Source organism: Corapipo altera, unplaced genomic scaffold (genome assembly GCF_003945725.1).
Source record: "Corapipo altera isolate COAL_440 unplaced genomic scaffold, ASM394572v1 62, whole genome shotgun sequence".
Classification (NCBI taxonomy): domain Eukaryota; kingdom Metazoa; phylum Chordata; class Aves; order Passeriformes; family Pipridae; genus Corapipo; species Corapipo altera.
Window position 1 is genome coordinate 10,499,826 of NW_020884894.1, and position 27,369 is coordinate 10,527,194.

The window sequence follows — 27,369 nt, forward strand, 5'->3', positions numbered from 1 at the left end:
ATGTTTCAGGTCGTGTTAACATTCAGGTAACTGTAGACTGAACAACTCAGTTTGGGTGTCTAATGTAAATTAAAGCCAAAGTGAAGTTTTCCTCAGTATTATAAAAGCTTGGAAACTGTAAAATCTAATTACTTTTCAATGTGGTTCTTAACAGGTGAAAACAGAAGTAGTGCAGAGGCAGCTCATGAGAATGGAACAGATAACGTGCATTGGCTTAGGGGACACCTGTGATAGAATGGACTCACGAAGAATTATTCTCTGACTATCCCCACAGGTGAAGTTTTGAGTCATTAGATACTTAGAGTTGCATTTCTTATGTAAAGGTTTGTTTTTAGAGACCCCCCCCTCAGTTGGAGCCCTCGCACAGTTTGCTGTCAGCTGCCTGGATTTCAGTGTGCTGTGTGGGGTTGATACTAAGAGGTGAGGCCAGGAATGTTTGAAAGCATTTACAAGCACAAGTGCAGTGGCCAGTTAGGATGTGCTGACCAGTGACACCAGCCAGGGCTGCTGCTGGGATGGTAGCAGTGCAAACTGTGCTATAGGGTGCTTTTTTTTACACCCTGCAGTACAAGTAGTTTGCCCAAATACATATTGTTGTGTTAGTCAGCTATCAGCACCATCTTATTTTTCTCCCATAACTGCAAACTTATGAAATTTCTAAAGCTTTATAGGTTTTACTGAAAAGCTTCACTCAAATGTAAAGACACTGTTAAATAAGTTCAGCTTATACTGAAAATTTTGTTTTACTTTTTTTCTCCCTGTAATGTAAAAAAAAATTTGTTGACATCATTGAATTTGTCAAATTGCAGCAAAACAGAAGGCAAATCACAGATTGTTTGGAGTGTGACATACACATCTGTCTGTATTAATATGCATCATCATTAGAAGCCTGTATGTCTCTCAAACATCATCAGGTAAAGTAGCTGTCTTTAAAGTAGAGGAGAGAATAGCTTGGTCCTATTATATAAAGAAATTTATTTACCTTAATTGGGATGTCAGAGTAACCCTTGTGCCCTCCTTCAGGTATTTAGAATTAAATTGCTCTTCTGAAATTTCTCTGTGGTGTTTGGTTGGTTTTTTAAAAAAAAAACCAAACAAAAAACCAAGCATGAACCAAAACTTAACACAAAAACCATCTAAACCCCCTCCCCACCAGAATACACTGGGAGGTGAGAGAGACTTTTGCCTTGGCCAGTATATTTTTTGACCACTGGAATATCCCTAGCTGTAATATTGAAAGGAATATTTTTTAGTCAATGAACTTTGGAACATTAGGGAAATTCCAGGAGGTTAGAGAGGTACTGATATGTGAGATCTAAAAGGAGATGGAGTGGATGAACATGGCAGGTAAGTGACATGGTGCTGTGCAGAGGGCTGGCAGGTGCCCAGGCTACCTTGGGTATTTGGGTAACTCTGTGTGTGTTAATACATATGTAGTTCACATTATTACCAGCTCTCCCATTTATTTTTTAGTACAGAGTTTAGTTAACAAGGAGAGAAAAGTATAAATCCTAGTAAATAAAGCTTTAAGAAAACAAGAGCTTGTTGAATTTATTACTTGACTTTGTCGAAGGACTTGATGTTGGGGACCTTACTGAATATTAATATTAGTACTGAATATCAGTAAATGCCATTTAGTTCAGGATTAGTCTGAATTCAGGGGTTTACAAGAGTGAACAGTTTCCATGGATATTCAGCAAAACCTAGTAATTGCTTGTCACAATTTGTTTAGTGATTTTTGTGGGTGCAAAATGTCTCTAAAAACTTTTGCACGATAAACTTGTGGTTCAGGGAAAGTCAGTGAGCACTGAGGCAGCCACTGTGACTGTCAGGTGAAGTAGGTCCAGTCTTAAGGCTGCTGCATGTGCAGCTCTGCACCTGGGAATAAGGCATTCCAGCTGCATTTAAATCAAGACACTGGATAAACAGCACAAACATGAGTTTCCAAGGTGATGCTGTGACAGTGAACCTAATGTAGTTCTAAAATGCATCAGTGGAGTAAGTAGGGATATGTTCTTGCCTGTGTGGGGTGGGATGAAGTCATTCCCAAAATACTGTGTATCATTCTGACCTCAGCACACACACACACAAGAAAACCCCCAACCAACTAACCAAAAAAACCAAAATTAGTCTGCAAGGGGGATTCATCCCCAGTTTGACAGAAAACTAAGCTGTAGTGCCATGCAGTGAAAAATGTTAAGAATTTACTGTGCAGAGTCTCAGCAAAACTAAGAGGTGACTTTAGAAGAGTCCTCAGATACGTCCCTGACAAGATAATACTGGATATTAGTCAGCTTGTTTTAATCTTGCTGACAAACACAACAAGAATTTGTAACCTGATAAGTTCAAATTAAAAGATTTATGTTTTTCGCAGGGAAGGTGATTAACTATTGGATTATGATATGAAGAGCAGTCCTGTATTTCTTAATCTCTTAACATCTTTGAATCAAGATCGTGGGAAAAAAAATCTGAAAATTGCTTCAGCCTGCTGCAAGGTGCTGAATCTTTTTTGTTTCATAGAATTGTCACTCAGAAGTGGGCAGTCCTGGTGATCAAATGACAGCTGCTAAAGAAAAAGGATGAGTAGCACGTCCTCTTCTTGAACCAGCTTCCCTCTTTGAACAGAAATAGGTTTAGGACTTTTCCTTATCAATCCAGAACATGATCAAGCCAGTAAAATCTTCTGAGCAGGGGAAAGCAAGCAGATACTGATGTATACTGGAGGTGTGTCTAATAATGTCTGGGGAGCTGTTGGAAGGATAAATGTTACTTCCCTGCTGTCCAGACCTGCTGCTGGCTCACATCCAGCTGCTGGAAAGAACCTTGGCATGAGCACTGCTGCCCAGCCAGCCAGTCCCAGAGCTGCATCTCCAAAGGAGTTCTTCCTTCCCAGTTCAAAGCATGGAAAATGCTCAGAAGGTGAAGCAAGGTGATTTTTATAGAATGCACTAAAGAAAATATAGCTCCATAAAATTGTATTCCATAAAGTTATTTATTGACTCATACTTTATATATCGCATTTATATGTATTGTGTGGAGTTATTTTATCTGCAGTGATCCTCGTTTTAAATTGGATGCTGAGTAAAATACTGACTTAATCAGGAATGAAATTAGGGAGCATAAAGCTGTGGAAGAAGGAGTAAACAACACAATAATTTTGAGTTATGGTAATGTATCATGTGTGGAGACTTGACACAAGCGTTTGACACTTTCTAAGCTCTCTAGAATGTTACAGTGAATAAATAGGCTGATGGTGGACTAAGCATGTCTAGGTGGAGATTGCTGGAAGCTAAAGTATTTTTCATGTGTTACCCACGTTAAAAAGGTGGGAAGGGGATAAGTAAGCTTGAGAATTCTGAGCAACACAATTTGCATATAATCCACATGCTCCTCTGGGTGGTAGTTTCAACTTAAGCACCCGATGCTTGAGTTTGGCAGTTCTGCTTTCTCCTGGCTGTTTGTAAAAAGGTGAATGGTGTGGCTCTGCTGCTGCCACTTGAGCTCTTGGCAGAACTCTGTCTGTGCCCAGCCTGGTGTTGCTGTTCTGTGGTTCCCAGTGCTCACACAAGGCCAATTGCTTGGGTAGATGCTGTGAGTTTTGTGGTGAGCCTGTAGCTTGTAGGAGGAAGAAATGGGGTAAATACACCACAACTGATGGAAAACCTATTGTGGTAAGAGACCATGGAGACACTGTAGGTTCAACAAGGGATCAGCAGGTCCAGAGGCAAAGATCCCTAATCCCATGGCTGAGTGTTGGAATAAGGATGGTAAACCACAGACATTACTGATTGCTCTCCCTACACAGCACTTCCTGCTTGAGCTTTTGGAGTCAGACTGCTGGACTAAAGGGACACTGATCTGTCCTTGTAGAGCTTTTTTTTATGTTCATGTTGGACAAAGGGAATTTTCTTCCTTTTTTCTCAGCCTACCAGTAAAATCTGTGCAAGTGAATTTACAGGTTATGCCATGTTGTGAGTAACACCAAAGCATTTAGGGAGGTGAAAGTCATGGCTTTCTTGGAAAATTAAGTTGGCTTGCATCAGGATTGTTGTGACCCCATCTCCTTCCATGTGTGTGCTGGCAGTTGCGTCACCAGGCGATGAACTGGTCGGCTGAATTTGCTTCCTGGGGGCAACCAGATGTAAGTGGATGTGTTAAAAATGCAGCTCTAAGTTTGGTTTGAGCCTTTGTGGAACCATGCCCCAAAAGTATTCTGGGGGTAAGTAAAGGCTTTCTGCAAAGGAGGCTGAGACCACAAGTAGCGACGGCGGCATTTGGATATTTGCAAACATTTTTTACTCTTTTGAAATGGAGCAGTAAACTTTGCTGTATGTTTAAAGTCACTGTCCAGGGAATTGAATTCTCCCATTGTTTAACGTTGAAAGAGACATCGTGGCTCTGGACTGGCTCCTGGAAGAGCCTTTCACTGCAGTAGAAACAGTGGTGATTTTTGGCCAATTGCTTCAGCTTCTTGTATAGTTTTCCTGTCTCCTTGTGTTCGATTTGCAAAGCTCTTCTGTTGAAAACGCTTCTAACATGCAAAGATTTAAAATGAAAGCAGGAATTGCTACTGAATTGAAAATGCCCTCCTGTTTTTTGCTGTATGATTCTATGGCATAAGTTAACACTATTACATTTTCAACAATAGCCTTCTCCTGTGTACTAAACTGTTTGCACTGGAGGTGCAATCTAAACTGCAGTTTTGCTTTCCCAGTATGTACTGTGGGAGAACCCCTTAGGGGCACTTCAGGAGTTCCCAGATTACAGGTTGGAAAAAAGAAGGCTAGTAGTTTCAGTCAAAGCTTATCAGATTATTAAAACCTTTCTTCTTTTCTTTTCTTTTTGGAGGATGGAAGAACTTAGTGTTATCCAGCATTCCTGCTGAGTATATCACTTACTGCCACTTCTGATCCTTGAAGAGAGATTTATCGCTTCCTGTGGCAATACTGAATACTCAAAAGGTACTCATTGATTCCTTGATCCTTGCCTACCTTCCATATTAATGCTCTCCTCTCCTTCCTGCTGAGGATGGCTGCTGTTCACTCCTGCCTACTCTGAGCTACTTGGAGCATTATATAAGCCCAGAGTATTCTTTACTCCTGTAGTGTTCTGTCCTGTTGAAGCAGCTGCATCCTCTCCCTGTTCTACCAGTGTTTTGACCTACATGAAGAAGAATTTGTCAGCTTCCATGACGGTATGATGGAACAGACTATCAAATATTTAGATGTCTTACTTGCCTGACATGACATCTGTAATGTTTTTGGAGACATCTGCTTTGAGTGGCTTGCGCAAAAAAATCCTTAGGGATGTTTTCTCCAGCTCCACCAGATTTGAAAAAGGGAGATAGCACTCAATGTTTGTCCTGCTGTGTTATCAGTCTGGCTCTTCTTGGTTAGAAGTGCTTGATCCAGTGCACTTGTTGGTCAGTATGAAGTGCTGTGTCCCAGAGCTGCCTCTTCAGACAGACTATTCTGTGCTGGCATTCAGGGAGACTTTTCAGCCACCTTCTGGCACTCAAGATACAACTTCTTGTTAAGATTCTGGAGAAAAAAAGCACACAGTAGCCCTTACTTCTTCAAGGACAGATTTTTCTTTTTTCTCAGTTTAGATATCCTCACTGTGGTCCTGGGTTTCCTACTGCAAATTAAAAACAAGTAGTGAGGTCCCTTGTCAGTGCTGCTTCCCCCTTTTCTATCTGAAGTTCCTGTAGGAGCCTTGTCTGATGTGAGTCTCTGTATTTCATAGCACATGTGGTTCTGTGTCTCCTAAACACTCTGCCTGTGCTCTTCTAATGCTGTACTCTTAAATACTGGGTGGCTTTGGGTATTCACCACTCTGAAAGTGCAGGTCAGTGGTAGATTGCTGGGAGTTACTGTACTTCTGCACATTTGCTAAAAACTGGCTGGTGTTTGAGAGCTTGCAGAGGTGTTCCAGGGCCTCTAGAACTTGTGTGGAAGTGAATGCTGAGACCAGTAAATCTCAGTCCTAAGAGCATCATAGTTAGAACTGTATAGGTGGAAAAAAGCCTCACTGTGTTGTGTTTGAAGTTTAAGTGTGTCCTTCATTTTATATAGTACCAGAGAATGGTAAAATAATTTGGGTTGGAAGGGAGTTCTTGTGGTGCCCTTGTTCAACCCCTGGCTCAGTGCAGGGGCAACACTGATGTTAGATGAGGTTGTTTAGGGTTATATTTAGTAAATATTTTCATTCCTACAGCATCTCTGTGAACTGTTCTGAATTTGTGTTTAGTGTAGGAAAGAAAGATCTGCAATTATTGGTTTATTTCTCTTTCCCCCTACTAAGAGTTTGGGTACAATCTTATTCAAAACAGATCTCTCCACAAATGTTAAGTCATTTGTGAAGCAGAACACTAGGCTTGAAAAATAGAAGAAGCTATTTCTTGATTCAAAATTTCAGGAAAACCAAAGTTAGGGTAAAAGAATAGCATAAATAGATTAAAAGATGCTTCCATTCAATTCACTGTGCTCTGTTATGCTGGTGTGTGACAAAACTTCTGAGATGATAGAATTGCATGTGGGAGGTATTCATTTTGTATCAGGTGTCTTCTGAATGCAGAGGTCCCCTCACCCTTAAGGTTTTTCTGGGTTAATTGACAGGTTTGTAAATTTGAGGAAATGGTAGTCTTCTCCAGGGTTGCACAGCACAGAACCTGGCAAGGATGCAGCTTGCATCAGCAGTCTTAATATGCCCTTGGCAGTGGAGCACACCCTGTGTATTCCCTGAGCATCCCCTTTCCTGGTCAGGGGTTGTGTGTAGCATTTGTGATTTTTACAGAGTAAGTGTTAAATAAAAATAGATCTATTCCAAATGTTTTTTAAAAGCTCACTGTCGCTGAGCACCCACAGGTCCAACAAACCTCTTATCAGTCGTGCTCCTTGAAGCTGATAAACAATTAAAAATAGACTTGCCAAGTAAAAAATTCAGCCAGGACCCAGACTTGAGTGCCTTGTACTAAATAAATGACAGAAGAACCTGGGGAGGGAAGTACTTAAATTCAAAAGGTGTAGGACTGGTATGAAATCCAGCACTGCTTCACTCACATCACTGAGTGCAACAAGAAGATATGCCCCACTTAACAATTACTCTTGTGGACTCCCTTATCATTCCCAGGGTTTTTAGCATGTGTGCATACTGAGGATTACAGGATGAGAAATAATGTGCTGTCTTATAAATATTGTAGTTCTGTGAATGTGAATATTTGAAGCTCTTAATTGGTAACAAAGTTCGCTTCAGTGAGCAGAGGCTGCTTTTCCTCAGGGTAGCAAGGTTAGGATTGTTAAAGCTGATTTTGTCTGTTGATAGGGTTTCTTGCTGCATTGACAGTATGTAAGGAGTTATATTTGCTCTAATTTACACCTCTTTAACAATAAAAGCTCCTTTGGTGTGTGATTTGCTATTCCACAGCACAGGAGAAAAAGGCCATCTGAAGTAGGCACAGTCAGCTCTAAAGTGTCATATTACACTCTTAATCTGATGTGAGGCATCCAGAGCTTTAGGTTGTAAGAACTATAAATGCTGAATTCAGAGTTTGAGGACAGGTATAGAGAGGAGCTTGCAAAATGAGTTCAATCATGCTGGTGAAAAGTAATAAAACTGACTAAGATGCTCTTTTGGTTTTATTTATGGCTTTTTTTTTTTTTTTTTTTTTGGTAAGTGAAGGGGTCCTGAAGCAGTTATCAATGTTGCTGCTATTAGAGGTGTGGGGCTACACATTTGCTGTTAAACAAGCATTAAACATTCAAACAGTCCTTTTACTACCCCCCCTTCCCTTCTTCCCTTTCTCTTTTATGTAGTTTCACTGGTACGACTCATCTGTTCTGTTCCAGAGGGTGTTCTGACCTCAAGAGCTGCATGAAGAATAGCCAGCATGAAGAGAACAAATCAGTCCAGGCAGAAGTGCAGAAGCAACAAGAACATAAATGTAAATTAAGGGGTTTTAAAGTGTGGTATGTGTTCCATGCTGAGGCAGTAGTTTCCTGAACGTAAAGCTTAACAGTGTGCTGGAAGAAACCCTCTTGTCATGCTTCTCTTTTGGCTGGCCTGAGTGCTTGGGCACAGCAGAGACCTGGTCTGGATGGAAATAAGTATCTTTTTGGCTGGGTGAGTTCTGGCCTGGATTAGTTTCCTGACCAGTGGCTGCAGTCTTAAAAGTGCTTGTGCTGACATGAGGAATAGTTGGGTGATGGGAGGGAATGAATGGGCAGTTTAAAGGCAGGGATGGCTTCTCTGACAGTGTGTCTGAAAATGAGGCCTTGCTCCTTCCTGGTACAAAGGTTTTATTCCTCCAAGGTCGAGTGCCTTTGTGGGGTATTGTTGTGGTTTTTTTTTTCTTCATCTGCTTTGAAAGTTGATTGTAATTGCACTTTTAGGGCTGAGTGTATGAGAATATTTGGAATATGAGTATATGTGAATATACCTGTGTGTATAAGATAAATGAAACTACTTAGAATTTCAGCATGAGGGTCACTTTAAAGGGTTCACCTGGGTTTGATTCTCTTTGTCTCATCCAGCTCTTATGAGTTCAGATTAACTCTTCTGTGGTCTGTGACTCAAAAGCAAGGATGTTTTAATTTAGTCTCTGGGAGTTTGTCTTGTCCACCACTCTTCTGCCACAGGTGCTTTCGAAACTCTGCTGGAATTTCCTGTCCCTGCTGCAACAGCAGTAAACTGCACCTCTGTGTTTGACAGCCTGACATTAAATTAACTAGCACTGACTTCAGGTTTCCTTGTGTGCATCAGGGTGTGATTTGTGAGGTGACTAATAGTCACTGCATGGGCAGCTGTTGTTCATAGCACAGGACCCATGTTACCATTCCAGGGATAAGCACTTCCTGCTCCTCCAATTTGAAGCCTTGAATCCACTTGTCCAGGCAGAGTATCACTACTTAATGGGTACTTGTGCAAAGATAAAAGAAATAGCTGTCCCCCAAAAGTTTAGTCTTGGATACTTGTTAATCTAGACGAAACCTTAGAGGAAAACAAAATCCAAATACTTATTATGAAGTCTCCAGAATGCCATGAAACTTGTTGCACTGGTCTTTTTTTCAGGTGTGGGAGTGGCTGGTGTTGCCACTTTGGTATCATGCAAGGCTGTATCAGATGGCCAAAGAATCCTGCTCTGCTCACAGTGATTTTGAAGAAGCAACTGTTTTGCTGTGAGCAGTTTGCTAATGGCCTAAATGAAAGCCTAACTTAGTGTGTGATGGCAGAAGTGGCCACAAATACTTGTTGACAAAACTAGTAATATTTTCCAGCACCTACCTACAGTATTAGACTTTTTGTGGCAAGGGATTTTACAGGCTCTTCTAACCTGAAATAATTTTCTGTTCTCAGTTTAATACCTTCAAGTATTCTGGTGGTCTTTCATGAACTCCTTCATCACTTTTATGTTATGAAGAACTGTGGAACGGAAGGAGTGATTACTTTTATGATCTAACATCAGCTAAAAGGGAATTCCTCTGTGACTGCTACTTTTAAAGTGTAAATCTTTCTGTATTTTACACCTGATTAAATTGCATGTTTGTCCTTCTGAAAAGAGCTGTCACGGTGTTAGCAAAACGTGATACCTTCCTTAATATATTGAAAAGGGAAACTTTTTTTTTTTTAAAGATTGATATAAAAATATTCACATTTCCCAGCTTTCGGTAAAGGATTCTCAGAATGACTGAAGACCTAGACTCATCTAGTGAGATTGCACTAGCAGTTATTGCAAGAAAGAGTGAAAAATGAAAGCTAAAATTTAAAAGAATATTAGATAGGAATGGAAGGAGAAATTAAGGAAGAATGAACAAGGCCTAAGAACAAGACTATTTACTGGTTTTTGTAGGGATCCACTTAAAAGCTTTGAATCTCTCCCTGGAAGAATGTGCTCTTCTCATTGCCCTATTTAGAGAGACCAACCTGCCAGCGCAGACACTTTGCTTAGGTAATCTCCACCTGCACTACCAAAGCTGGCTGTCTTCTCCCTTTGCAGGGTCAGTACTTAAGGAAACCTTCCTTCTGCAACTCTGTGTTTGCAATTGCAGCTGTCATTTGTGTAGCTGGTTTATGTGTTTCTTGGGACCTCTTTCCCTTGACAGGCCCCTTTTCATACACAGAAAAAGCACAAGCATTTATTAACTGCTGATGAAGTTCACTCTTCTCCTGGGTTTCTTGCTTGTCCTTTTCCTTACTCCCTCCCAGATGCTGAAATATTTTTCAGAGTAATTGCTTAATCATAGACTAATGAGACTGCCCTTTTTAATTTAAAACTGTAATAAATGTTTGAAGTGGTACATTTGACTTTTTTTGTTTGTTTTCAGTGCCAGTGTTGTAAGTGGCAAGGAGGAAATGAGAAAACAGCTGGAGCTGGGCGTGGCAGTCATAACTAGTGGATATGAAATCAAATGCAGTAGGCAAATGAAAACTTTAAGTTTTTAGTGTGAGCAAATTACTTAGTGGAAGAAACTCATCCCAGCTTTTTAGTTTCCCCTGTTGGTAGTAAATCTGTGATGTTTTGTGTGTGATAGGCACAGCTGGTCTGTTTGGATCCAACTGTGCCTCTTGTCTTGAGTGTAGAACTGCTGAACTACTCCTAGAAACACCTCGAGTTCAAAAGCTTTATAGCTGTTTGTGGGGTGCTGAGACCAAGCTACCAAACTCTGCCTGGGGTGCCTGGCCCTGCACAGAGCTCTTCAAGCATCTTTCTTCCTCTTTCCAAACTGTGTCAGGATTTTTTGGTTCTAGTGCCACACTGTGTGGAGAACAAGAATTGGTGTGCTTTTAAACCCAGAGGGGAGCTGTGAGAAGCAGTTGCACATACACCTACTCTGTATTCTGGATTTGTTGCCTGTCTAGGGGTACCACTGATATGCTGAGGAGATCAGGAGCAGTTGTGGTGAATAGTAAGAAAGAGCATCTCTAGGAAAGGCAATACTTAATGCTTTGTGTTTTATGTATATCATATCTGCTTTAGAATAAGTTACATTTGTGCCATGTTCATCTGTTATCAGGGAAGCTCTGCTGGAGGAAATGGCCTACTTGTTAAACTGCCTTATCTTTGGCTGTGCTTGGCTGGGAGCCTTTTCAGGGCAAAGATACGGCTGCTTCATGATGGGAAGGAGAATGGCCAAGCACTCCTGTGGTTATGCTGCATCTGCTAATGCCCTTAAATACTTACACAGACACATGTGACCTGCAAGCAGGAAAAAAAAAAGGAAAAAAATGTCCATTGTAAACCCTGTTGAATATATTTTACTTTTTTTTTTAATCTTGCTTTAAATGGCAGACATGCTGCACAACAGCAGACTCAGAGTTGAAGTTTTTGCTTATTCCTCTATTCAGCTTTGAAAGGTTCACAGGGTATGCAGGAGCAAAATAAATCTCCCATGTTTTAACTTAAAGCTTTATTTCCACTCCCATAAAATTTGTAATAAGTGCCTAATCCATAAGTGTCAGAGCCATGTCAGTTTTTAAGTGCTACTGTATGTGGATTGACTAGAATTCAAGGTCTGAATATATCGAAAGGTAATAGGGTTTTTTGTTTACAATAATGCAAAGATATTTTTCAGTGTTTTATGAATGCCAAAAAATTGACAGCATTTGACTTCCTTGTTTCTGTTGACATTTGTTGGGTTTTTTTCTCCTCAAGTGAAGAGTATATTACAGCACTAAATATTCTTTTCAATTGCTGTTGTTTTTATTGACACTGTGTCTTGTTTGGCAAAAATATTTATTTTTCTGTTATTTGGTACATGAAACTTGATGCAGTTCAGGATTTGTTAATTCTGACATTGGGTGAGAGGCAGAGCCTCTTTGGTAGTAGCTTTATTATAAACAACACAGCTAGATAAACAGGCAGTGGCACTAACCATCCCTGTCTCTGGGTTTGTACTCTCTGCATTGACACCTACAGCAAGGTTTTTTTAATGCTTCTACAATTCCCTTCCAGTACCTAAAGGAGCTCCAAGAGACCTGGAGTGGGACTTTGGACAAGGGTATGGAGTGGCAGGACGAGGGAGAACGACTCCATGCTGACACAGGGCAGGGTTAGATGGTATATTAAGAAGAAATTCTTTGCTGTGAGTGTAGCTGGGCTGGGACTCCTGTGCTGCAGTTATAGGACAGTTGGCACTAAATTATTTTACCTCAAGCAACCTTTTGATTTCCTTTCATTGCAGTGAAGTGTTGTTTTTATCAAATGCACAACCCTTGTGCTTTCTGCTTGTTTCAGATGAGCTGCCCATGGGTTCTCTGAAGAAGCTTAGGTCTGTTGTTGGGACGTCACAGCTTTTTACCTGGTTAATTGGATTGTGACAGTGCACTGAGCTCTTCAGTGTGTGGTGTCTCTCAGTAAAGCCCACTGAGTGAGTGTGTTTGTAAAGACTGGCTTGAGCTGTTACATGGGAATTGTGTTCATGTCAGATGTTCTTTGGTTGCTCTCCTTATTGTGGAAACTCTTCTTTTTCACTTTTTTTTTCCATGTTGATTTGCTGCATCACCTGTTAACCTGGTGCTTTGTTTTCCTTTTTAGATTCAGTGATTGTGGAACTGAGCTGTTGATGTAAGGTAGCAGTAACTGGTAGGAAAGAGAGCTGGTGACAACAGCCAGAAATAAAAAGTTGGGTTAAGTGTATACAAAACTCAGCAGTTTTTATTCCTAGTGTTCTGCTATAATGGTCTTAACTGTAGCAAATGACACATCCTCCAATAAATATAAAACTTACCTGTAAAACTTACTTTGTGAAAAAGGCAAATTAAGTTTAAAAAAAAAAGGTAAGTAAAAAGGTAGCAAATAGTTCAAGACAGAGTAATTGAGAAGGGACATGAACAGGCAGTGCAAGGCTGAGATGGAGTCTTTCCAGAGAGCTTATTTAATAGGAAAAAGTCAGTACATTTTCCATTCTTAAGTTAGGGTCCATCCTGGGTCCCCCCTGGTTGGAGAAACTGGAAACTTGTAAATCCATGCTTTCTTCAGAAGAAATCTTGGCAGTGTGGCAAGATTTTTGAGCTGACCAAGACATCAAATGAGACTCCTCCTGTATATTTGTGTATTTTTGTATGTTGTTATGTTGTTACAATATTCTAAAGGTTATAGTAACATTTTCCCTGTGGCAAGAGTTTGGTTTCAAACTAGGCATTTTCAGCTGCCTTTACTTTTTACTGAGAGGAACCTGCTCGTGTGTGTGCTGAGTGTTGGAGTCCAGGGGATCTGGGTCAGGATGCAGTGATAGACTGGAACAGTGGAGGTGATGGGGTCAGGATGCAGGGAGAGGGCAGGGGCAGGGAGAGGGCAGGGGCAGGGAGAGGGCAGGGGCAGGGAGATGGCAGGGGCAGGATGCAGTGGAGGGCAGGGGCAGGGAGGTGGCAGGGGCAGGATGCAGTGGAGGGCAGGGAGGTGGCAGGGTCAGGATGCAGTGGAGGGGAGGGGCAGGGAGATGGCAGGGGCAGGATGCAGTGGAGGGCAGGCAGAGGGAGGTGGCAGGGGCAGGATGCAGTGAAGGGCAGGGAGGTGGCAGGGTCAGGATGCAGTGACGGAGGGACAGGGAGGTGGCAGGGTCAGGATGTAGTGACGAGGGACAGGGAGGTGACCGCGGAGGTGGCAGGCCCGGTCCCGGTGCAGTGCCGTGTCTCACCACGGCGGGGCAGCCGTGCCCCACTGTGTAACCCCCGCCCCGATGAGTGACAGGGAACGGGGGTGAGAGATGGGAGAGGGAGGAATAGCGGGGTCTGAGTTTCTTTTCTGGACGGTTGTGAGAATCCATCCGTTCATTTCACACCCGTACACACCTCACTGTGAGCATCTTTAACACGAGTTGTGCCTACCTGCTTTTCCTTGGCCTCCCTGTACCTCTGCATTCCTAGGCTGGCAGGCTTTTCCTGACAACATGAGCCATGTGTCAAAGTGTTCAGGTGTGTGAGTGAGTGACCTGTTTCTCGGTGGACTTAGGATTTTCTGCTGTGCAAGTCTGAAATGATGCCTTCCTACAACTCCACAGAAGTCATGTTTCTGTAGGATCATAGAGGACACTGGCCAGTTCTGGCCCATTGGCTTGCTTTTGAGTGACTTAGCAGCCTTGTTACCAACTCTGATATTGGCAGTGAATGTGAAGGTCCTTATGAGAGCCTCACCTCTACTCAGAGCTGCCTGTGCTTGTGTCGAGGTTGCAGATCTCTCCTCTGTTCCTCTGCAAGGCACCAAAATTGCATTAGCTTTGCAGATGGGCATTTGCCATTTTGTCCCTTCATCTTAAATATTTCGTTGTTACCCCCTGTGACCATTTATTTTGTTTAGCTGTGTCCTTCCTTTTCTTCAGAGATTTTTAGTCACCTCAAAAGGCTTCTCTTATGTCTCTCTCTCTCTCTGCAAATGCTTAAGGTAATTGTAAAACAGTTTCACAGTTGCTGTAGGCCAAAGACCAGCTCTGTTCTGATTGCCTGCTGTCTAGTGTTAAGTACTTACATCATCTCGTGTACTTCAGCTGTTTCTCCATATGGATTTGCTCCAACTTGAGAAGCTGATGGGTGGTAAAGGAAAGGCGAGGCCGGATCCCTGCAGGGAGTGCTCACGAAGCCCTATGTTGGTATTCCTGGGTATCTGGTGCCCTCTGGAGACTGTGGCTGCCCACGACAGAACGAATATCAAGACAGCACGTTAATAGATGTCCCCAGTCCGAGCAGGCTGAGGAACAATATGAGCTTTATTGTTCTCACAGGAGAGGTGGAGGATGCTAGGAAAGACAGCAGACTAAAAGCAAGAACTCTCTAAAAATAATAGCAATTACATGTCTTGTAATTCTTAAAGCTCATGGAGACTGACAGCTGTGTTTCGTGTTTATGTCTATGAGCCTTTGTATTTTAAAATTCAGTATCCAAGATTAAATGTAGATATTTGAAAATAGTTTGATGATTTTTAAAGTGTTGAGGTAACAAGGGAGATTAAATATTTATGGTAATTAAATTCAGTTAGCTGGTCTGAGGGTCCAGTCAATTTAATGGGAAAATACAGAAGTCTCTTATCAAATCTGGAACTGGAATCAGGACTTAATCACAGGCTTAGTAAGGAAACTGGCTCTTTTATTACTTGCTTCAGCAGTACAGTTGATCTTGGTACCTTTTTAACACTTATGAAGGGGATATAAGAAACGGTGTCCTGATGCAGGGAATATGTTTGGCATGGTTGGGGAACCTGCTTTCATTTTTACAAAGCAAACCACCTGAAACAGAGGTAGACTTCTGAAATACTTCTTTACTGTGATCTTACTCTTTTCATTTGGGGAAGAAGACAGCTGCAAAATGATGATTTCTTCTAGCTCTTACTGCTCTTGAAGGAACCTTCCTGCAGAATGAAAATACAGGAATTTCATATTTTTCCCTGACTGCAGAGAAGAACACTGGATGGTCTGAGAAGGAAGAAAATCTCAGTGTTATGCTTGTTTGCAGCTATTTTCAGAGTTAAAGTTAAGGCCCACCAAAATGCTGAGCTTCAGTATTGTTGTTTGCTTATGACTGTATAGATGGATTTAACCCAGGCATCATCAGAATCCACCAGTTCTGACTCCACATCATTTACATTGAAATAAGGTTTTACCTGAGCCTGTCTCCTGCTGTGGCTCATTCAGGTGAAGAGGGAGGGCACAGTGCATCGTCCTCTGCTCTGCTCAGGGCCTGGCAGTGCCAGAGGTGGGAGCAGGAAATACTTTCTTTAAGGTTGGCTTTTTGCTTTTGAACAGTATAGTACTTTTGTACCTTTAAAATTTGTAGCCAAAGACTGCCTCTGGTCCTGCTGAGCTGTGTGAAGTGATTAAACAAGCTCAATAAGGAATAATAATGCTGTTCATCTTGCTGGTGGGATTTGTGGTCTTTGAGAAATGGGATCGTGCGTGTCGCTTTATCCTTCTTCCTTTCTTTCCTCCCTTTCCAAGAATCTAGTACGGTTGTCTCCCTGCAGACAGCATTCTGTGATTTGCCTTGGTTTGCAGTGGTGATGGGCTCATGGAGACCTACAGCTCTCAGCTCCTGTTTTCTGATTCGTGGCTGCTGTTAAATTGGGTGTTTCCAGTTGGGCGACTTATTCTTCTGTGGGGTTTGTGCAGTTGTTGAGTACATCAGATGGTGTGTGGCATTCATCCTCTTGTTTTTACAGCAGGAAGGTGAAATGGAAGGTGAGGCAGTCGAAGCTATTGTGGAGGAATCAGAAACTTTCATTAAGGGAAAAGAGAGGAAAACCTATCAAAGGCGCCGTGAAGGCGGGCAAGAGGATGATGCTTGTCATCTACCGCCAAACCAAGCAGATGGAGGTGAAGTAGTGCAGGACGTCAGCAGTGGGGTGCAGATGGTGATGATGGATCAGCTGGATCCAACTCTTCTTCAAATGAAGACTGAAGTAATGGAAGGTGCAGTGCCTCAAGAAACTGAGGCTACAGTGGATGACACACAGATCATAACACTTCAGGTTGTTAATATGGAAGAGCAGCCTATAAACCTTGGTGAGCTTCAGCTGGTCCAAGTACCTGTACCAGTGACTGTACCTGTTGCCACCACGTCTGTGGAAGAACTGCAGGGAGCTTATGAAAATGAGGTTTCCAAAGCAGGCCTGCAAGAGGGGGAGCCCATGATCTGTCACACCCTCCCTTTACCAGAAGGCTTCCAAGTAGTGAAAGTGGGTGCAAATGGTGAGGTGGAGACACTGGAACAAGGTGATCTTCAGCCACAGGAAGATCCCAATTGGCAAAAAGATCCAGACTATCAACCACCAGCCAAAAAAACAAAGAAAAACAAAAAGAGTAAGCTTCGCTACACTGAGGAAGGCAAGGATGTGGATGTGTCTGTGTATGACTTTGAAGAGGAGCAGCAGGAGGGTTTGTTGTCCGAGGTTAATGCAGAAAAGGTGGTGGGCAATATGAAGCCACCTAAACCAACAAAAATTAAAAAGAAAGGTAAGCTCCCCGTCTGCAAGTGGATTTTGAAAATGCATTTGTTATGGTGGGACCTTGCAATGTGATATGACTGAATAGAGGCAAGTTGGGAGGAAAGCAGACATGCCCAGTGTTTCTTGCTCTTTATATAATAGAGCTCGACTCCAGTGTTTCTTGGGCAAACCTCCCTTCTCTTCCATTTAGGCTGTGGGAGCTCATTTTCCTCAAGTATAATGCTGTGGCATTAATATTCCCATATAACTATGATTGAAAAGATTGTTCTCTTTGCTGTAATACACATGTAACAGTTTGTGTGCATGTGGTTTACACCAGGAACCAATGCTATAATTAGTTCTGTGGGGCTTTTTCTAACCAATTGCTGGGTAAGGTAGATGGTGCAAAAATACAGTAATAGACATGTTTGATGTTTTTGTTGTTGTTTTTTGGGGTTTTTTTTGTTTGGTTGGGTTTTTTTGTTAAAACTGTAAGTTAAGAAACCCTTTTTAGAGTGGAGAAGGAACATTGAGTGCTGGCATACTAATGAAAATTGAAGCCAAATCAGCCCCAGGCAGTGCAGTTGGATTTAGTGCTGCATGGTGGCTCCTTGCAGTAGCTAAACCTCCAAGAATCTTTTATTTCCCCTGCTGGTCTCTGATGTTACACAGTAGACCACAGTGCTGTCAAAGGCTAAAGGTGGTTTCTTTCCTGACTAGGTGTAAAGAAGACATTCCAGTGTGAACTGTGCAGTTACACTTGTCCCCGTCGTTCCAACCTGGACCGCCACATGAAAAGCCACACCGATGAAAGACCACACAAGTGCCATCTCTGTGGCAGGGCTTTCCGGACAGTCACGTTGCTGAGGAACCACCTCAACACTCACACAGGTACTCTTGGTTTTGCACACATTGTTTTTGTAGGACCTGCTCTGTCGTTAGAACAAATAGGTTTAAGATAGGTCTCTGCTGTTTTTTTAATTCCTCTTACGGAACAGGCTAAAAAGGAGGAGACCATGCAGTTGTTTTCTGCCTGGCTAGGTCAGGTGCAGAGCTTGTCCTGTTCACAGGTATAAAACTGGTCCTGGGCTTGATCTCAAATTACCTGAAGTTACAGAAATGTTCTCTTTGCCTTGAGCAGTAGTACTTGTGTTCTCAGATATGTTTTGTCTCTGCTGCGTGGAGAAAAGTACCATGAAAATGAGGCCGGAGTTAAACATGAGGGAATTAAAAATAACCAAAAACACCTAACCCCAAGGAATAAATTATAAACTGGATGAATGAAATTTATAGCTAGAAGTTTTAACACGTTTGTCTTTACCAGAGTTTCTGGTATGAAACTACAGGTAATTGAACTGTGAATATACTTAAGCTTGTGCCTTTCTGCCAAAAAAACCCCCCACATATCCCTCATTTTCTCTGTGTACTTACACTATGTCTGATTTTGTGGTTTCAAATTTGTAAATAACCAAGTGATACAAAAAAAAAGAGTCTGTTTCCTCACTGAAAGCATGTTAGTTCTCCGAGATCTTCAATCCATTTGTTATTTACACAAACCCTCTGACTTTTGTGTAAATTATTTGCTACTCTAATCTAATCTTTCAGAACACGAAAAGCAGTGTTGCTAATTCACTTGAAAAACAAAAACAAACCCAACCAAAACCATCCCGTATTTTCTTTTGTCACTAAATCTGCATGTCATTGCCTCCCTGTTTTGCTGCACACCATTAGGTACTCGCCCTCACAAGTGCCCAGACTGCGACATGGCCTTTGTGACCAGTGGAGAGTTGGTTCGGCATCGCCGCTACAAACATACCCACGAGAAACCCTTCAAGTGTTCCATGTGTGATTATGCCAGTGTGGAGGTATGTTAGTTACTTGTTACAGTGCTGAGTGCTTCCTTGTGCACTTCAAAGATTGTTCACCATCTGTTATAAACTCTGTTCTCAGGCATTTCCTTCCTCTTTGACCATTTGGTTAAAAGGCTCTGAGCAAAAGATGTTATAAATCAGAGCTGCTCTTGGAAGCAAATGGTGGGGTTTCCTCAGTGAATCAGAAAGCAGTTTGAGATCACTTATGCACAGAAATCCTAGATGATACCCGTTTCCTCTTTATAGACAATAGTTGTCATTGTTTCTTAAATTATTTGGCCTTTAATATCATTGCAGGAATTGTAGCATGCTCCATATTGAAGGGGACAGACGTTTCCTCCTGAGGTGGGGTGTCATTTCAGATCAGAGTTGCCCTCCCATTTTAGAAACATGCATTCTGCAGATTATCTGTTTATGCCATGAAGGTGTCTGTAGCTAAAACTAATGAGCCTTTGCCTCAATATTGGTGAAGAGCAGCTTTGCTAATATTGAATGATTGTCTAATTTGCTCAGGCACATTAAGCTTCCTTCAACGCTTCCTTTCTGTGCAGTATTACCTGTTTTACAGGACAGCTTTTGTATTGTTATAGGAAATTGGAGCTAGATGATGAGCAGCTGGAATTTCTGCAGTGGAAGGAGGTTACAGTTGGGACAGCTTGAGCAGGGGCTTCGATTTTTATTTTTTTTTCTCTGCCCACACGGTGCCTGCAGTGCTGCAATTCCAGACCCTGTGGGTTTGAGTGCTGAATAAATTGTGTTGCAGGGGTTTTCCTAGTATGAATTAGGAAAGAACAACCAAGTTGGTCCTTACATGAGGTCATGCTGCTTTTTGTAGGCAAAGGTTGGTGATTAAGCAGCGTGGTCAGGCTGGAGTAGAACATGCAGTACCATTGGTGTTCTTGCTGACCTTTGAGCTGGGTTTGTACCTTCTCAGTAAAAGCAGGAGAGGATCTCCAGGATACTTTGAAATTTTAGGGTGTCTTCAGCTGCTGAGATGGTTGATAACAGTAAGTTGAGCACAGGAGTCTAAATCAGGCTGCAGTGAGTGTGGGAACAAGCATCAGGCAAGGCTGGGAGTGAGGTTGGGAGGTGAAGTGAACAGGAGTTAGTGGCTGTGCACAGTGTGAGAATGGCATTGAAACATGCTTGTTTGGATTTGTAACAAAATAAAAATAGACGACCTTAAACTCTTCACTGATCCCTTGTACCTTTGGCAGTCTGAGCTGCTCATCTGTGCTGACTTTCAGTCTTGCTCTTGACTTGCAGGTTAGCAAATTGAAACGCCACATTCGTTCTCACACTGGAGAGCGCCCGTTCCAGTGCAGCTTGTGCAGCTATGCCAGCAGGGACACCTACAAACTGAAGAGGCACATGAGGACCCACTCCGGTACTGATGCCAGGTTTCCTTAGTGTCAGAGTGCTGAGGCTGTGTGCAATGTGTGCTGACACTTAAACAGCAAAAGAAATAGGGTTTTGTAGTTTTGTCTTAAACCTTTATGAAGTCTCTAGCTGAAGAGAATGCACCGTGATTGATAAGCACTAGTAAATTCATAACCTAATAGAATTACTGCACTGAGAAATGAGTTTGGAGGATTCTGATTTCCAGTTCGACTGTGAGGTGATAAAATACAGGCACTTGTAGTATGAACAGAAGAAACTTCTTCTGTTTTCAGTGTTCCACTTCCAGTTAAAGATTAGAGCCATTTACAGTTTTATGCTTTAGTGTAATTTTAAAAGCTTCTCGTGCATGTTAGTTCATACAGATGCTAAATTTTTTCTTCAATAGAAATGGAATTGATTTTACCACAGAATGTTACAGCAGTGCCAAATTAATCATACTGCTAAAACTAAAGCGAGGGGAAAATGCTCTTTTATATATACGTGAACATTCAGAACCCCCACTCCAAAAAAGTCTGATCCCACTTGCTGTCTTATGGCAGCCTGTGTGTAGGTCTTGCCTGAATTTCTCAGAGTAAGACTAATGTAACTTGCTGAAAGATTGACCTCGAGTTTCCTTGTAGAAAGATGCTTATTGGAGCTAAAACTCGTAGAGAAAGAGAAATTGAGCTCTTTGTAGAGTTACTGTTATCTAGATGCCTGGTGCAAGTTTCTGGGAGGTCATTTGGGGCTTCTTGGTAAGATTTCTTTTTAACAAAAGTACTTGTGCTATTTTTTCCCCTCTTGCTCCTGAAGGAGAGAAGCCATATGAATGTTACATCTGCCACGCTCGCTTCACTCAGAGCGGTACCATGAAGATGCACATTTTGCAGAAGCACACGGAGAATGTGGCCAAATTCCACTGTCCTCACTGTGATACTGTCATAGCGAGAAAGAGTGACTTGGGTACGTATCCCCCAAATGTGGCTGTTTGCTGAAGGTGGTACAAAACTCTACCCAGCATTAGAGTGCTCTTAACCCAGTGCATCTGGTGACTGCACAACATGAAGCACAGCTTCACATGTGGGGCTGGTAATGCACACTTTTAACTTATCATAGCTGCTGCAAATTAGAACAGTTTTCAGTTTCTTCCCATTATTTGAAGAAGTAATTTTTTTCCCCGAGCATACAATACTGTTTTCAGGCTCATAGATGCAAGGCATTTATTGAACTTGGACTGAGATTCCAACAGCATAAGGACTGGGGTCTGAAAAGCCAGAAGATCACTTGGCTTGACCTCCTGTACATTAAGTGTCATGCAGAGATATTATCATCAAGTTAAAAGGTTTGAATTAGACCAAATGTTTTAATTTTCTGGGTTGTGGAGCTGTGTGCCACAGACAGGGTAGGGGGGGGAGTGTGTGCTCACAAAAGCTCTGAGTCTTTGCAGTAGGACAGTCTGGATCTAGTGAGCAGTACCCAGTGTGATTCCAGCAGGCAAGCTCTTATGTTCTAGAAGAAGGTGACAAACAATATCGTGCCCAGAGCAGCTGAGGAAAAGGAAAGAGCCATGATTTGGCAGAACTTTCTGTCTATAAACAGAATTATCACCCAAGTAATGGGAAGGCAGGCTCCCTTCCAGTGAAGACAAGTATAAAGTGCTACAGTGAGAAGCAGTTTGAGAGGATGGCAGTCAGATGATGTCAGGAGCAAACAAGCAGATTTACAAGAGAGGAAAACTGATGTTAGCTATGAAGAATTTTTCTTCTAATAATGCTTTAATCTACCCTAAGCTACCTCGTGCAGCTGTGGTATGCTCTTAGTTGGAGGATTTTAAAGAAGTGACTAAAACCTCTGTCAGGATTATCTGCTGGTATTCCTGTTGCCTTCTAGCTCCGTCACACTGACTTCTAATCCTGTAGAAAATCCTGTTTTCCCCTAGTGAATTACCTGGCTTCTGTCTCTATCCAGGCAATTTGGGTTAGTCTTAAACATAACAGTCCACAAGGCACTTCAGTTTGCCAATCTTGTGTTATCAAATGTGACTGTCCTGAATCGCCACAGATTGCAACTAATAACCAAATCTGGAGTCCTGTGGAAAAACTCAGTGGGGTTTTTCTGCAAGCTATTTCTGTCTAGAAATTGTTCTAGTTGGTTTAACTACGGGTCTTTTAGGTTTTCAGTTGAATCCTAAATTAACCATTTCACTGATTTTTTTTTTTTTTTTTTTTTTATTTTTTTTTTTTTTTTTTTTTGACTGAGCTCAGGAGCGAAGATCTCCAAAGGGCTGTTAGGCTTGGCTTTTCCTGCTTGGGGAGAGCCGTGGTGGTGAAAGCCTCTCCGATCCGTTGCTCTTCAGAGAAGAGCAACGAGGCTGGTGAAGGGACTTGAGCACAGGTCCTATAAAGAGAGGCTGAGGGAGCTGTGGTTGTTTAGTCTGGAGAAGAGAAGGCTTAGAGGCGACCTCATCACTCTCTTCAACTACCTGAAGGGAGCTTATAGCCAGGTGAGGGTTGGTCTCTTCTCCCAGGCAACCAACAATAGGACAAGGGGACATGGGCTCAAGCTCTGCCAGGGGAGGGTTAGGTTAGATGTTAGGAAGAAATTCTTTACAGAGAGGGTTATCAGGCATTGGAACGGCCTACCCAGAGAGGTGGTGGATTCACCATCCCTGGAGGTTTTTAAAAAGAGATTGGACGTGGCCCTTAGTGCCATGATATAGTAATTGGAGTTGGATCAGGGGTTGGACTTGATGATCTTGGAGGTCTTTTCCAACCCAATCTATTCTATGATTCTATGATCTTTTTCGCTCCTAGGTGTCCACTTGCGGAAGCAGCATTCCTACATCGAGCAGGGCAAGAAGTGCCGCTACTGCGACGCCGTGTTCCACGAGCGGTATGCCCTCATCCAGCACCAGAAGTCCCACAAGAACGAGAAGCGCTTCAAGTGTGACCAGTGTGATTATGCGTGCAGACAGGTGAGCTGGCAGGGCTGGCACCCCCCCGTGAGCCACTTAGGACAGGAGCTGAAAATATGAGGTAGAAATCTTAGCTGTTAGGTTTTTGACCAGCTGTCAAGATCAAGTTAGTTGTCTTAAGTCTTTGAAGGGTGTGAAGGAAAGTACAAGTGGCCTTTTCTTGGTGTGATGCTGCCCTGTAGAGAACCACCTATTTCACAACCTTGATGTACCTGTTGACCAAGGGATAAGAGTCCATATAGGATGGAAGTAGCTAGGACTGAATATGCCATCAGTCCAGATGTTGTCACGTCCCTGCGGAATCATCCTTTTCTTGATATTAAGCGTAAAGTTTTGGCTTCCTCGTAGCTGAAAATTCGCTCTTCTGATTCCATTTGCCTGAGTTCTCAAGTTATTTTTCCCTGTCTTGCCTGTCGGGGCCAGGAGCGACACATGGTCATGCACAAACGGACCCACACTGGAGAAAAGCCTTATGCCTGTAGCCATTGTGACAAAACCTTCCGCCAGAAGCAGCTCCTCGACATGCACTTCAAACGATACCACGATCCCACCTTTGTCCCTGCTGCCTTTGTCTGTTCCAAGTGCGGCAAAACGTTCACTCGCAGGGTAAGGGAGTTGCACTGCTTTGAACTGGGGGGATGTTGGGCTGGAATGAGGTTTTTAGCCAAGGGGAGGGGGATGTTTACCCAGCAGAAAGGCTGGGTGAGGTACAAGGTGCAATCCTGGTCTTTTAAATAGAGCCCTTCTCTCTGAGAGGAAAAGAGAGGGAGAGACCTGATGTAATTCAGGATTAATACCAACACATTAACAGTGACATCATGAACAGTGTGGAAATGCAACTTTATTAATGAAGTTAATGTACCCATTTCCCCTAAACAATCTTTCTTAAGAAAAAAAAAAGATGTAAGTTAACAGAAATGTGTTTGAAAATACAGACCCAGAACGTCTGATCTTGAATTCTATGTGTGTTTTAATTTTTGTTGTGTTTTTAATCTTCCACTGAGTAGAACACAATGGCCAGACATGCTGATAACTGCTCTGGCCTAGATGGTGGGGAAGGAGAGAATGGAGGAGAGACAAAGAAGGGCAAACGTGGCCGAAAGAGAAAGATGCGGTCTAAGAAAGAAGATTCCTCTGATAGTGGTAAGAACAGCTCAGTGTCTTCTGAGAATTCCAGGCCTATGATTCACTGCATGTGTTAGCTGTTGGTTTGCCAGTTCTGCAGGTTTGTTCTGGCACTTGAAAGAGTCTTGTCTGGTTGGCAAACAAAAAATGATAGTACGTGGCCAAGTACAGGGGGATATACTGCCTGTGAGGGATGATATAGATCCTGCTGTCCCAGGCCTGCTCCAGGGCAGTGTGGTTTAAAAAGCAGTTTGACACCCCTTGTGTCACCTGTGCCATTCCTATCCTACCTGTGTGGCAAACTGGTAATTTTTTAAGAATTCTGAAAGAAACTGGGTGGTTCTGTGGCACAGTGCTGTGAAATGGTACTTGATCCTGCTTGTGATATGTCCAGACAACTGCACCACTGATTAGCTTGGCAACTTCTGTGGGGGAAGGCTGGCAGCATCCAAGGGAGATGCTGGTGGAGATATGCTGTTTGTGAAGGAAAAACTCATGGTCCTCTCTCCTGGTAGGGACTCATCGGGGTGGATTTCACACCTGGACACGGAGGCTGGTGGCTATCTTGGCAGTGGCCTGGACAAAATGTTTGTTCCTCAGAAGTCATGGATTTGGGTTCCCACCTTCCGTTTTGCAGCCCTGTGCCCCTGTGGGTGGTGCAGGTGGGACTTGGAGGGACTGGTGGCTCCTCTGATGGGCCTGGGAGTAGCCCAGCAGTGTATTTGGTTCCCCTCCTACTGTTGTCTCTCTGAGCTCCTTTGTGGATGTGCAGAGCAGCTTTTATCACATAATCTAACATAATTATGTTTCCTTTTGCTTTCTGAAGGACAGCTTGTTCCCTCTGAGGTGGGGGTAACAGGTTAACAGTCTGTACCACCAACCTCTCAACAAAGGCCTTGTTTCCCTTCTTTCTCATCAGACTTGTCTCCTTTTGGATGAGGATTTGATGGTGCTTTGCTGTAGATGGATGTGTTTCATTCTTGTTTAAACTGAAGACTTACCTGAGATCATTTCTTACAGAGGAAAATGCTGAACCAGATTTGGATGATAATGAAGATGAGGAGGAGACCGCAGTAGAAATTGAGGCTGAACCAGAAGTTGAGCAAGAGGCTCCTGCACCACCTCCCAGTAAGAAACGAAGAGGAAGACCACCAGGCAAAGCTGCCACCCAACCAAAACAATCCCAGCGTAAGTCACTAATTGCAGCCTACCTTACACTGCTGGCTTGAGCACCTTTTCCTGTGGATTTGGCTGTTCTTGTAGGAGATCTAATCCCTTCAGTTGAACTCATTTAAGAAGTTGATAACTGTACTTGTCTCTGTATTGCCAAAAACCGTGAAATTTGTTGCAAGTGTTTCCCGGTTATGAGGGAACATGACCACTTCAGACCATGCCAAAAAGAAAGGACATCATTTTTTCTTCAGTATTATTTCATTTCATAGACTTACAAACTGTTCACTGCCTTTGGAACCAGTTATGGTGTCTCTGCTGATGTACAGTTCCTGGTTAAGCAGCTGTCATACAGTCACTTTGGTGTTCCTACCTGTGTAGGCTTTTGCAGGTATTGCCACAACTGAACTTGCTCCAGGCCTTTAGTTCTGAGCACAGGGCCAGTGCAGGTGTTGTTTCAACTCTACAGAGTTTTCTCTGTGATAACAGACATCGTAACTGTGCAAAGACAAAGTAAATAAATTAAAGGAACAAAACAGGAAGGGTAAATTTATTCCTTTAAGGAGGGAGGTGATGGCTTCCTCAGTGCCTTGGCTGTCTGCTCAGTGCTGTGAGGTTGTCCTTTCTAGAATTATTCTGTGGAAGTATTTCATGCTGAATTTGTCACTAGTATCACTAGAATTGAAAGATTTGCCTTAGGCCCATATGTTGATACGGAGGGGTTTTTGTTGATTACTCTGCAAAATCCATTGTTTTAATAATGTCTTAATATCAAAATGCACACTGGAACTGTGGTACTGGGAGCACATCTTCATACAGGGGCAGGGAAATAGATGCTTGATGCTTGGGTGAGTGAGGTGGGTTGAATTACTCCCCACTAATGTGGGAGCATGTGTTCCCTTTCCATGGAAGTGACTAAGTCTACCAAAAACCTGTTTGAGGCCAGCTCTGGAACTAGTAAAATAATCTGGTTTACCCCCTCTCCTTTTCTGCCCTTATAGCTGCAGCAATCATTCAGGTTGAAGACCAGCACACTGGTGAAATTGAAAATATTATAGTTGAAGTGAAGAAAGAACCTGATGCAGAAACAGCAGAGGAAGAGGAGGAAGCTCAGCCTCCTGTAGTGGAAGCTCCCAATGGAGACCTCACCCCTGAGATGATTCTCAGCATGATGGACCGGTGATGGAGGAAGACCACGCTGGCTGACTGAACTGGCCTGGGCTGTGTTTAAGCGGCTCAAATCTATTTTTCCTTTTATCTTTTTTCTTGGCTTTGGGAAATGCATCATTTTAGACCATTTTACCAAACATACTGGGAAAAAAAAAAAAAAACTATGTTAGAATGTGATTTAACTAGAACTTGCTGTTTTATGTTAGCATTACAGGATCATGGAACATTAGGAAATATTTTGGAGTCCTTGAGGGTTTCCTGTGAGATGCTTGATTTTAGTTTTGCTCTGAACTTGCATTGTAAAGCTGGTCCAAGGGCCGTGTTTACATGCACCAAGTTTTAATATACATAAAGCGGAAGCCTTGACTAAAGTATGTGGAAAACCACTCCGGACTTGCCCTTCCAGTTCCCAGAGTCCTTGAGCCTCTTCTCTCAGTAGTGTTTTTAACTGTAAATGCAGACTTGGGAGGGTTCTAGACTTTTGAAATGTTTTTTGGTTGTTTTTTTTGGTTGTTTTTTTTTTGCTTTTTCCCACTGACTAGCTCTGATTCTCCAAGTCAGCTGCACACGGTAGTTTTGGCATGCTCCAACTGGTTTCTGTCCTTAATATGCTTTGCTTTCTGCAAAGCATTTCTGTAATGGTCAAGCTTGTAAATAACTTTTTTTTTTTTTTTTTTTTTTACATTTTAATCTTTTTCCATTAATTAAGAGGTATGCGAAAATGCAGTTTAAAGAAACCCCACTATTTTAATTCCTTTCAAACTAAGCAA

General features: G+C 42.5%; 1 protein-coding gene across 8 annotated transcripts; it reads left to right on the forward strand.

Moving 5' to 3' along the window:
* On the forward strand, positions 1-27,369 carry CTCF (CCCTC-binding factor). Of its 8 annotated transcripts, none has more exons than XM_027646548.1 (13): positions 1-274; positions 4,849-4,961; positions 7,815-7,942; positions 16,145-16,937; positions 17,630-17,800; positions 18,641-18,774; positions 20,047-20,167; positions 20,974-21,123; positions 22,974-23,134; positions 23,558-23,740; positions 24,142-24,277; positions 25,280-25,447; positions 26,431-27,369. In XM_027646548.1, the coding sequence occupies exons 3-13, from the start codon at positions 7,889-7,891 to the stop codon at positions 26,610-26,612; spliced, it is 2,253 nt and encodes a 750-aa protein (XP_027502349.1). In that variant the 5' UTR covers positions 1-274; positions 4,849-4,961; positions 7,815-7,888; the 3' UTR covers positions 26,613-27,369. The 8 variants fall into 8 exon arrangements, with proteins under 8 accessions (XP_027502349.1, XP_027502347.1, XP_027502350.1 ...); XM_027646546.1 differs by having other exon boundaries at positions 7,848-7,942; XM_027646549.1 differs by having other exon boundaries at positions 7,848-7,942; positions 16,148-16,937.

What these genes read in the sequence shown, in the direction of transcription:
- CTCF (XM_027646548.1), top strand. Translation starts at nt 7,889, where the DNA reads ATGAAGAGAACAAATCAGTCCAGGCAGAAGTGCAGAAGCAACAAGAAC. An exon ending in GAAGCAACAAGAACATAAAT is followed by an intron (nt 7,943 to 16,144) that starts GTAAATTAAGGG and finishes TTGTTTTTACAG; the next exon opens with CAGGAAGGTGAAATGGAAGG. An exon ending in AGAAGATTCCTCTGATAGTG is followed by an intron (nt 24,278 to 25,279) that starts GTAAGAACAGCT and finishes CATTTCTTACAG; the next exon opens with AGGAAAATGCTGAACCAGAT.